The sequence below is a fragment of the Micromys minutus genome, assembly GCF_963924665.1.
Source record: "Micromys minutus genome assembly, chromosome: 21".
Taxonomy (NCBI): Eukaryota; Metazoa; Chordata; class Mammalia; order Rodentia; family Muridae; genus Micromys; species Micromys minutus.
The window spans coordinates 10,789,259-10,801,521 of NC_137956.1; the positions used below are offsets into that span (position 1 = coordinate 10,789,259).

Below are 12,263 nucleotides of genomic sequence, written 5' to 3' on the forward strand. Positions count from 1 at the left end.
ATCTATGTAATGTGATTTTTCACTACAGTGTTTGGAAGTGTGCTGTGATAGCCACCTGGTTATGCATGACTTCATCCAGCACTGACAGCTGTAGAAAGCTTTGCAGGATTTTTTTAAAGGTTTTTTTTCCCCTTATCAATTAGATGAAAAAGAAAGTAGCACCCAGGAATCTTTACTGTTAGCTACCAGACAGCAACAACTTCAGGGAGAAGAAAAAAACCAACATTTGAAAGTAGATGGAACTGGAAATATGGCTGCATGGATAAAGCGTTTATCACCCTGATATGACAACTGGAGCTCCCGTCTCCAGCACCCACATCAAAGTCAGATAGGTGGGTCCCCTGCCTTCAGTCGCAATCCCTAAAGAGGCATCAATGGAGGATCCCTGGAGTGAGCTTGGCTAGCCAGACCAACAGAAATCAGCAAACTCAAGGTTCAGCTATAGAATCTGCCTCAATCTGTCAAGTAGACTAAAATATCCAATATCATCTTTGGCCTTCCAGATTCACAAAAACACAAGTGCATGTGAATCCACATACATGTGAACATATAAACATTCACATTGTACACATATACGCACACACCAAAACAGTAGAAGCTGAATTCATTGGCCATAGGATGGCACATAGTTAGGACCACCACTTCAGTTCTGTCTGTTTCTAGTAGAATAAATTATGTCCTTCAAAATGCTGCAGGCAGGTGATTTTCTTATTTATTCATGCAGAGAATAACTTAAAATGGTAAATGAAACTGTGTGTATTGCCTTCTGGCATGATACATATTATAACATTGTTCATTAAAATCCAGAGAAATACAGCCTTAACTTGGGCAAGGTACAAATGCTCTCCCCTTTAGAAAAAAATATAAGAAATATTAGTATTTATAGTAAAAATAGTGAATAATTTTCAGTAGTCTTAAATAATTTTTAGCAACCTAACGAAACTAAATGTTGACATTGACAAAGAACTCACTGATCCAACCACTGACATGTTTAGATGCCTATCCACAAAACAGCCATATGTTCACTGTGGTTTGCCTTAATTGTTCTTCTACAACGTACTACACATTTCCCAGCTTTCTTACGCAGGAAACACCGACCATGACTTATTCTTTTCTTGATCTCGGTACTATCGAAATCTCCATATCTGAAAGCTTGTCAAACTGTTCATGTCTGTTTCCCCAGACACTAGCCCCTCTGCACTTCTCTGTCCTCGGGAGCTGTCTCTACACGACAAACTGATTACTCTCCAACCCACTGCCATATTGTCCCCCAGTCTGCTGAAAATTAATCAGAGACTAGCCTTAGGCCTCTGCCACTGAGCTATGCCCATGAGTTGTGGGACAACAGCTTCCTCTAAGGAGACAGTTTTTTGCTCACTTTTAGATTTATAACTGTTTTCAAGGTAGAGTGGGACATGTAAAAATGTCTGACCTTCCAGAAAGTGAAATGTTAATGCATCAAATCATATCAAATAACAAGAGATCACATTGTGCATTTGCTCCAGGTCTACTGTATTTATTTGCAAAACTAACTCGGGTAAGAGTTGACTCTGGTTCACAGCAAGACTGTAGTCACATTTTTTTTTATCAAGATGTTACAACACTCAGCACTTACACTTAGAGTATCTGGACTTTCTGCCTTAAAATAAATTTCAACTTTTTCTTTTTATAATTTATTTGTGAGTGTGTGCATACATGTATGTGCACACACGTGCATTCATGTGTGCATGCATTCTTAAGTGCACGAGTGTACTCGTGTGTGTGTTTGTGTGTGTGTGTGTTGTGTAGTCTTTGCTTTTTAACTAAGTCAAGCTCATATGAAAATGAGGTAATGCTAGAGACTTCACACATTACACTTATTAATTTTCACAGAACCCTTCAAACTACTTATTACTGTTCCCTGTCTTACAGGCACATTAACTGACATTCAGAAAGATGGAACAAAATCCCAGAGCCTTCTACTTAGACATAGAGCAGCAAGAAGTTTCATGCAGATATTTCTGACTCAAAAGCTCTATTTCTACAACATTTGATTTTTCAATAAAGTATAAAAAGAAAGTAGTCTGTGGGCATTCTATGCTACACAGTTTCTATAATTGCTACTCAAAATAATGATGACCTGGGTCTTTAAAGAAAAACTTAGATTTTACCCAAAATGTTTTTAAGATCTTGGAATTCTAATATTCAAGAATTTTCAAGTCAGAATGCCTTGTTTTTTTTTAAGTTTTTAACATCAGTAGGACTGTGTAATCTTTATCTTCAGATATCCAGAACATAAGAGTTGGGCCTTATTAGAGTCATTACAGCTTAGCTTTGTGCTTGCTGATGTTAAAATGAAGCATGAATAATTCTAACATTACCTCTGTAACCACAGTAAATTTGCAAGCAAAGTTATCCACCTAAATGCAGGAAGTGAACCATGCATGACACAGTATATTGGGGAGCATAATACACCTCACACTGGAGAAAGTAATGCTGACTGTGGTTAACTGAAATCAGTTGCTTAGTCCCAAAGCAATGTTGCTTTTACAACTTCTACTGCAAAAAAAAAAAAAAAAAAAAAAAAAAAAAAAAAAAAAAAATCCAAATTTTTATAATGAGTAAACTTTAGCGTAAGTTCACAAAACTTACTTCAAAATACATTGAAATATTCTGTAAAACTTTCTTTTGTGGATACCCTTTTATCTCCCCCCAAAAAAAATGGTTTTTGAACATTCACCACCCCTAGTATCAGTAAGTAAAACAATAAACTGAGCAAGTAAAGGCTCAGAATAAAGAATGTCAGCTTTGAAAGTGGAGGGAGAACATATTGTTCAAATCAAAGTTGCCCGCTCCCCAGGAATGAAAGTTCTGTAGAATTTTATTACATCATATTCAGGAAAGCCAGAGAACTTATTTATTTTGAGAATATTGACCAGCCCAAAATGGAAACTGAGACAGGGAAAGAAACTCTCTAATCTGGGACTAATTCTTTCACCCTGTCAGAGTTTAGACCTGAGTTTACAAAATCCCATGCATCTTACCTCCTCTACATTCTTGTTCTTCTTTAGTGAGCTTTCTTGTTCATGCTTTTCAAATTCCATGTTGAAAGAATGAGAGAGAGGTGGAGAGAGAGAGACTGTAAGAGAGGTCGGCCCAGATTCTGTCTAGAAACTGATTTGACATGCTTGCATGTTAGATAATGCCGGGCATTCCACGTTGTAAGAGCCTAGGACACTATCAGAAGCCCTGGCGATAATTTCTGGTTAGCTAGTGTTTCCATTTATAGATGTTCAAACCCCACAAACAGAGCACTGAAGAGAAGTCAGGCAGCTGGCCCTAGATAATGATAAATGTCACTAAACATGAAAGCAACCCTTCAGCAGGAGAATGTCCAACAAGTTTGGTTCTCTGAACCCGGAGAGATGCACGTGACAAGCAGCTTTGCTACAGATTTCACCAATGGCCACTGGAGCAGAGAATCCATCCTTGTAAATCAATTAAAAAAACAAATGTGATGATCATACAAATAACGGGGCTAAGTCAGCTCTTTCAGAATCCAGTTTTCACCTTGACAGTGCAGACAGACACGTGCGCTTCCCTCTGTCAATAAAAAAGAAACAAAACTAAGGTCGCTTACAGAGAAAGAGCAAATGGCTAGTCAAAGCCAGAAAGACTGGCAATGTGGACAGTCAGGTGGCCTGGCCAATGTCCTTCTTTGAAAACTGAAAACTTAGCTAGCTTCATCTAGAAATACCATGAGACAAACTTGACATTGTCTTTAACAAAAGCCAATTCTGGTCCTCCTGATCCCAACACTTCCACTGGGGAGAAAGTTATGATGCGGGAGCAGAAATTTATTTTATTCAATGCAACGATTGTTTTCAAAGTTCATTACAAAGTGTTGTGTGCCTTAAAGAAAAGTCACTGAGCAACTTAATGGTAATTAACTCCTCAGTTTTGAGACAGAACAGATCTGTGAATGGCAATAAAAAAAATATGTCATTCAGAATAAGTGGATATGGTTTCTCTGGAGCTTAGCCCTTGACCTGTTCAGATATGCATGTTAATGAATGCTTGTTTTTTATTTACCCTCGCTTGTAGTTTTTCTCCCATTGATGAAGAAAATACATCAGGAAATACATTGGAAGAGCGTATCTGTCAGTAACTCCATGGTTCTGCTGTTACACAAATCTAGAGGGTTCATCCCACATCTTTTGTGCATGTCCTTCCCAGGAACTTGAAGCAATGGTGGCATCTCAAATATCTATTACCATATGTTATATATATGCATATGTATATACACATGTCTGTGTGTGACATACAGAAAAGCATTGCTCCGTACTAACAGGAAATGGAATGTTCATACAGACAACATAAAGAACTCTAAAACGTAATTGAAAAAGCTAGTCACAAAAGGCCACTTACTGGAGATTTCAAAATTGGTAAATCATGGGAATAAAGGTAATACATTCTTCCCAGAAACAGTGGTATAGACAAGGCTGAGGGGTAGTTAATGGTACAGGATTCTCTTTGGGGTCATAAAAGTATTAGGAAATTGGATAATGTTAATCTGAGAACTCTGTGGAAACCCTAATAACCAACAAATTTTATAACATTTATGAAAATTACGAATTTTAAAATATGTCAATTGTATCCCAATAGAGCTCTTTATTTTAAACATTCATAAAAATATTCTCTTTAAGTGAAAGTTTCTAGTTTTTTTAGAAATACAATATGTACAACAGATCGTTCCAAACAAGGAGCTGAAGCCTGTGCAACAGGAGACGAGCAAGAAGTTCTTGTCAAAAGTCACACAGACCTTCAAACTAACACTTCCAGACACTGCTGCCTCTCTTCACCCCTTCTGCATCATTACCTTGGGGAAGCTGACTGACATCTGTAATCCCAGCACTCAGGAGGCTAGTGGAAGGAAGGGAGGGAGGGAGGGAGGGAGGGAGGGAGGAAGAAACCCAAATAAATGTTCTTCTGATGAAGCTTCACAAGACTAACCAAATACCCACAAGGCATGAGAGCAAATGTGAAGTTTCTTTGCAAGAATGCCAATTTGCACGGGGGGGGGGGGGGTTAGGCAACTTTCTCCAGTGCAACCTTCACAGCTCAAACCGTCTGCTGCTAAGGATTTTCCTCCAAGACCATCAGCCTGCTATACTGACTTGTTATCATCTCACATGCCCCATGTAAGACATGGCTTACAGCGTCTCTCTGAGTCCAGTTAGAGTTGGAGAAGACTGAGTCCAGTTATTGAAGGACCAGGTAGGAGTAGCCTGAGCCAAGAACCACACCGGGAGTGTACTTCCTGTGGCACGCAGCAGCCAGCTGAAGATGAGAGGGTCAGCGCTAGCACTGTGGTCTGACATGGTGCAGGGTGGTCACATCCTGCACAATGACGTCACTCCTCGCTCACCCTCGGAGTGTGCATACAGAAGACTGGTCCAGTGCATCATCAGGGCTTCAGGGAACGCAGAGCAGGCAGCCGAGAGCGAGTGGCTCTAGGTTCCTCCAGTTCCTCCAGCACGAATTCCTCAACTCAGCACTCTCCAGCAACAGCCCAAAGGATTCTGTAGCTTGCCTTTGATGCTTCTGGCCTCTCCGTCTGGCAAACACTGGGAAGTCCTAACCTCTCGCCGCTGCCATGTGTCGGGTACACTGAAAAGTTTGAAAAGCTTGTACACACCAGCACTGCAAATGGCCATGGCGTGTGTCCAGAACTTGCAAAAAGATGACGTCGGTGGAACTTCTGGAAAGTTGAGTTTATCACTCTATAAGAAACTGATTGCATAGCTGCCAAAAAAAAACATAAACCTCAAAAAATCAGCCTATAATAATTGTGATGGTGAGGGCCAGCAAATGTGTGCCTTTATAATAGCTACTTTCAAAAGAACTGCTTTTGCTGAAATGTAACCACCACCCTGATATTGTCTTTCTTCAAACTCTGGTATTGGCCCTCTTTTCCTTGTTTAAAGACATTACATCCCAACCACAGTTTGCCCTCCCTCCTTTGCCCCCTGCCCTGTCCCCTCCACTCTCTTTCTCTTAGTCACTATAAGGGAAGAAACATATTCTTTAGAAGTTGCTTTTGATTTGGATTTTGAGTTAGAATATGTGTTTAGAATAGCAGAAACTATTTTCAGTGATAGCTGTTAGGGCTTCAGAAAATGTGGAAACTCCAACTATTTTTATCAAAAGTTCTTGTAAAGTAAAAATGTGAGGTTGTAAGAATGCTAATACATCAAAACTGGCAACTTAAAAAACAATGATCTGGATATGAAGCTAAAGAAGTAGATCCAGGGTCTATAAAAATGATTGCATCCATTAGGAATCAAAGTCTAGCATGTTCTAGATGCCCAAGCATTCCATACTTGATGTACATCGTTTTCAAAGGGACTTGGATGCATTTTCTCCTGTTCATGGTGATGGTGCTTGAACAGATTCGGTTTTCTCTTGCACATGAACTAGAATAACTTCCAGTCACTGTGAATTAGCAGAATCAATCTCTCTCTCTCTCTCTCTCTCTCTCTCTCTCTCTCTCTCTCTCTCCCTCTTTCTCTCTCTCTCTCTCTCTCTCTCTCTCTCACACACACACACACACACACACATATACAAACATACACATACATACACAAGCATATACATACATACACATACATACACAAACATACATATACATACACATACATATACACACATACACACATGCACATACACACATACATATACACACATACATGCACACACATACACACACACATATACACACATACACACACATATATGCACACATACATACACACACATACATACATATATACATACACACACACACACACACACACACACACACACATCACTGGTGTCTGAGGAATGACTGCAGCAAGCCGTATTAAACAGATTACAAGGACTCACATGGAAGTGTGTGATGAATGTTTCTAACTTCAGAAAGAAATTCTGCATTGAAAATGTCTTGTCTTTGTGGCTTAATCAAAACAACCAGATTCAACACCAGCACTCACCCTCCCTTGAGCACAGCAGCTTAGCTGTCCTGGTGGTGTTGACATGACAAATCACTTTGTCCCCAAAGTAACATCTCTGTGCCCCTTGCACCAGTGTGCCCAAGATAAGCTTTCAGCTTTGTCAGTGCAAATTGAAGCATGTTCCAAAGCAACTTGCACTTAGGAAAAGAATGCTTACCTTTCCGATGACTTGGACTCGGCCTGCAGGACGATAATCCACCGGAGAGGTCACACCCACATTCTCAGAGCAGCTGACACTGTCAATCTTTGGAAGATACTGTTTACTCTCTCACTGATATTGGATGCCAGACTCAGAAACTAAGTTCAGAGAGTTAGATATCTGCCTCATCTCCACTGGGACCACTTTTCAAAAACAATAATTGGCTGAGTTTCCCCAAATGACTTCTTCATGAGAATGTCCTAGAAATAGCGAGGGTTTGGAGCCAAGTGCTGGAAAGCTGTTCGGTATGGCCAATTATGGTGCATTGGTAAAATTTCTCCAAGATCCCCTAAGGACAGAGTAGTAAAAGGTTGCCCAAAATGAGTCCTATGTATTTTGGGTGGATTTTTTTAAAGAGAATTGAAAGTTCTGCAATGAGATGCCAATTACTCCCTGGAAGGAAAGCTGGATTTATACAGCAGATGGACAAGGATAAGGATGAGCTACTTCCCCAATTAGGCAGCACCAGTAACTGCCACCCAACAGCAGCACGGGCCAGAGCAGAGTGACCTCCTCCACTCCTTCTTCAGCACTGTGAGTGTCATTTCCTGGATAATTTTAGCAAAACTGAGACCATGTTGCCCCCCAAAACCCTACTAATTATGTGTTCAGGTCTATACAGGTCTACCCTGGACTCCAGTCTACTTACAAGCTCCATTTAAATTAGGACCTAAGAGACTCCGAATTGGAAAAACAAATCATTACTCATTTTGTCAACTGTGTTTAGAATACAGATAAGGCCAGACTCTCTTCTTCATCCTGCTCAGTACACCTTCCTACTCTGCATCGATAGTGCATGGTGCATCAAAAACAAAAGCAAACCCACAAAAGACAAATCACGATTAAATATTTGCACTTGGGATAACTCACCTGCCCACTGTCTTCATTGGCTCTCACTAATTGAGATTTAACTTGGCAATGTCTATGTTAATATTCCTGTCAAACAATGTTCTTCTCAGGTGCTGGGGCTGACAGCTTCCAAAGTCGAGCACAGTCTCCAGACTTAGGAGTAGAGAGCATCACATACTGAATGTAACGGTGCAGGCTGATGATCATGTTGTCTTGAAGAACCCCACGATCAAGACTTGTAGAAGGAAGTTTATTTTGGCTCACAGTTTCAGAGAGATCAGAGGACATCCTGACAGGGATGCAGTGGAGGCAGCCATGACAGTGGAATCAGGAATCCAGGAGCACATGCCTTTAGCCTTGAGCACACAGTGAAGAGAGTAGTCTGGAAGGGGGCAAGGCTGTAATCTCTCAAACAGCACCATCTGGAGACTGAACGTTCAAACAGAAGAGCCTATGGGAGTCAGTTCTCATGCAAACCACCAGAGGGCCAAATAGAGATGTGTAGATAACATTCTGGAATTAAGCCAAAGCCATTCAGGTAGGGACTCTTGCCCTGCCCCTGCAGAGTCACTGGATTGGAACTGGGTCATCATGGTACTTGTAAAGATTCTGTTGGGCAGAGGCAGCTAACCTCACAGGAACATCTCTTAGAAATTCAGATCCTTGGCCACTAGCCAGAGCTAGAGTCAGAAGCTGTCCTTTTAGTATGATCTTCTAGCCGTGTGTGTGAGCATTAAAGTTTTACAAGCACTTGGTAAGCTACTTTGGGGCTTGATAGAGATATTGAAAGGATAAGTCAGATGGGAAGACAAGTAAGAGCCAGAATATGTGCTATGTTCATGAGTAATGGCAAGGAAATGTGGCAGACTTATGAGCATGTGTGAAGGTTCTGACTGTCACTATCTGAAACATAGAACAAACACACACACACACATTCACACATACACACATACACATTCACATACTCACACACATACACACATTCACACACACATTTACACACATAGACACACACACATTCACACATACACACATACACATTCACACACACATACACACACATACACACATATTCACACACATTCACACACATACACACACATTCACACATACATATATACACATTCACACACATACACACACTCGCACACACACACACACATGGCCATTGTCTTTGACACAGCCACCCAGCTAACTGATCATCTCAAAGTTCCCCCAGTCTGCCCAACAACTCCATCACTTTACAAAGGAAAACAACAAGGTTAGTGTTAAGGCGTCTTCCTAATTCCCACAGATGGACGGGAAAGGACAAAGCTGAGATTCTGAGTGAATACTCACTTCTGAGCCCTGGGTTGCTTTCTGCCTGCTCTAACTCCCAGTGCTACACACCCAGCCTACAGACAGCACAGGCGAGAGAGTCACACCGCTGAGCAGCCCATGCTCCAATCGCCCTTTCTTCTCCAGATCCTGTTCCTGATGGACTTTGGAAAAGAGACTGAAGAACATTGCTCAAATCCAGGACAGGTGACGTTATCCAGGATGACTTGAATATATGTGACTTTTAATGTACGCATATTGCCTTCCCTCCTCAACAGGGTGTTGTGAAGAATTTCCTCTGCTACAAGAATTTTTATTTTATCCATCAATGTGTCCGATGGCTGGATAATGAAACGCCTAATTTTTTGTCAGACTAAACCAAAAATTGGAGGTTAGAGGTTGGACGGTGTCAGAAATGAGAGAGGGGGGCTGACAACATGACCTACAGCCCTGGATTTGTCTTCCTACTGCAATTTAAAACTGAAATTTTCCACACTACATTTTCTTCCATTAAGAAATAACTGTATAGCATAAGGGAGGGAGGATAAAATTTGAAATGTAAATACGGAGAATATCCAATTAAAAAAAAACTTTAAGAAAAAAAAATAACTGCATGTTAGAGGCAAATGGTACCATCGAATTTTCTGAAAAGGAAGAAAGTAAGATCAGGCAAAACATTAATTTTATGGTCATGAATGACCTTGATTTCATAGCTGTTACAAATGGCATGTCAACTCTGGTACATACACACATGGGGTTTTATTCGCTTGTAAAGAAAAAAAAAAACAAAATATTCAGAAAAAAGCATAAAAACCTGGAGAATATATTAAATTAAGTAACTCTGGTTTGAAAGATGGACTTTTTGCCGCACGCTCTCTCTCAGACAAGTATCCCTCTTCTGGCTTCCGGTTGTTCTATACGTGTCTTTATGTGGCCGTGAGTGGGGAGGGCTACAGCTCATGAGGCTAGAGAAAGAGACCCATGGAGGACAAAGAGGCTTTACGGGATAGAGAGGAGGGTAGGAATCCAACACGTATAACAGCAAAGAAGAAGAGGAATGGTAGGATGGGGTTGGAGGATAGACCATAGGAGGGACCAGGAAGATGAAGAGAATGATGGTGCGCAGAGAGGGAGGGGCCGGGAGGTAGCGAACAAAACTGAGCATGCGTGAAAATGTAAGGACTCCTGTGACCTCGGCGTGCTTGTTAACAGTAAAATAAAATGTAAGAGCTCTTGTCAGGTGTGGGGATGTATGCCTCTAATGCCAGCACGCAGACCTGAGCCAGAAGATACCCAAATTGGAGAGCAGCCTGAGGTCCGGAGTGAAGCTTTAGCTCAGAAACAAACAAAAAGACGCGGTGTGATGATGCATGTTCCGTACAGGCATCCTTAAAAACATCCAAAAGAAAGGCATCTTATTTACTTCCACCGGGTTGTACACCTCAGAAACTGAGAACAAAATCCTGTATTAATAACCAAAAGGACATCTCATGCCACTCACCAGGCTTGGGGGAGGCTGGGCGCAAGAACAACAAATCACTGCAAATTGTTTGATTCCTGGACTCTCCTGAGCTCCTGGGGTTTCCGTTTGTTTGTTTCTTTTCTTTTCTTTCTTTTTTTTTTTTTATATGCTTTTCTTTTTTATGTGTTTGTGTGTGTATACATATGTATATGTGTGTATATATGTATATATATATATATATATATATATATAATATATACGTATATTCTGAAATTTTGCTTTCTTTATTCAAGGGAAAGAAGACAAGGTGATTTGCACCCCCTTAACTTGAATCATGCATACAAATAGTCTTGTTTTCTCTGGATTCTCAACATAAATTCCTGAGAGAAAGAATGCAATTTGCTGAACTTGAGTGAGGTGTCCATCATAATCCAATCTGCCAGGAGTAGGGCAGGTGGCGGAGGAGGAGAAAGGCCAGTGTGCTCTCAACACAAAGGAGTGGGGGAAAGAAGAGAAATGACTCTTACCGGAAACCCAGGAAATGAAAACATCGCAACAGAAACTGCCACCAAGGGTGTTAACGCTTTGATAAAGTTTCTTCTCATTTCTTTTTAATCCTCACATCTAAGAATACTCTCCCAGTGTTCCTGTTGCAAGGATGACACATCAGCTTTATTATTATTTTATAGGGATTGTGCATATCGCTATAGAGTTGGGAAGCATTTTGCTTTTCGATTAAGTAAAGCAATGGGTCGGAGAGCATGCCACTGGCACCAATAGTCCCAGTCACTGGAACTCGAGGCTGGCTTTATGTCCTTCACATTCCAAGAAATGTGTGCAGAAAGATATTTCTCTATTTTAAATATTTAAGTGAGGTTTACTTCCCAATGCTCTCTCTTACTATATAATAAAGAAAGCAAACCTCACTCAAGATGTAGACGGGTATTGCTAAGTTTCTCTTCAGTGGGGTAACATGGTATGTCCCTTACACACATGCAGAGCACCGCAGCATTTAATAATTTTCATAATGGGAATGAGATAAGAAGAATTTGTTACCAGAGTCCTAAGCTAACGTGAATACAAATACGGTTACCTCTCACACTACAGGGGCTCAGTGACCACAAATGACCGAGTTCTCTTCCTACTGCCAAAAGGTCTTAATGTAGAGCTCCCAGCTCCTTCTCCAGCACATCTGCCTGCACACTGCCGTACGTCCTGTTGGGGCAGTGATGAACTAACCCACTGAAATTCAACTACAGCCTCAGTGTGTCTCTGAAAAACCCACAATGTGCCTTCCTCAGAGCTGCAGGCTTCCTCTGACTCCAAGAGTCATCTACAGTAGCCTTACGCACATGGTTTCTGTCAATAGCTCAGGCCACAACCAGCAACATGGCCTCGGTTG

At 41.0% G+C, this 12,263-nt stretch overlaps 1 protein-coding gene across 18 annotated transcripts in view; it reads right to left on the minus strand.

The window, feature by feature from the left end:
• MLIP (muscular LMNA interacting protein) overlaps positions 1–3,273 on the minus strand; it is a 254,915-nt gene extending 251,642 nt beyond the window's left edge. For 16 of the 18 annotated variants that reach the window (XM_080934382.1, XM_080934393.1, XM_080934374.1 and 13 more), the window contains exon 1: positions 3,024–3,273. In XM_080934382.1, coding sequence (XP_080790508.1) covers positions 3,024–3,083 — 60 coding nt within the window. In that variant the 5' untranslated portion in view covers positions 3,084–3,273. The remainder of the gene's footprint in view (positions 1–3,023) is intronic. The other 2 variants (XM_080934371.1, XM_080934369.1) reach the window with 2 other exon arrangements.
• Positions 3,274–12,263: the final 8,990 nt, after the last annotated feature.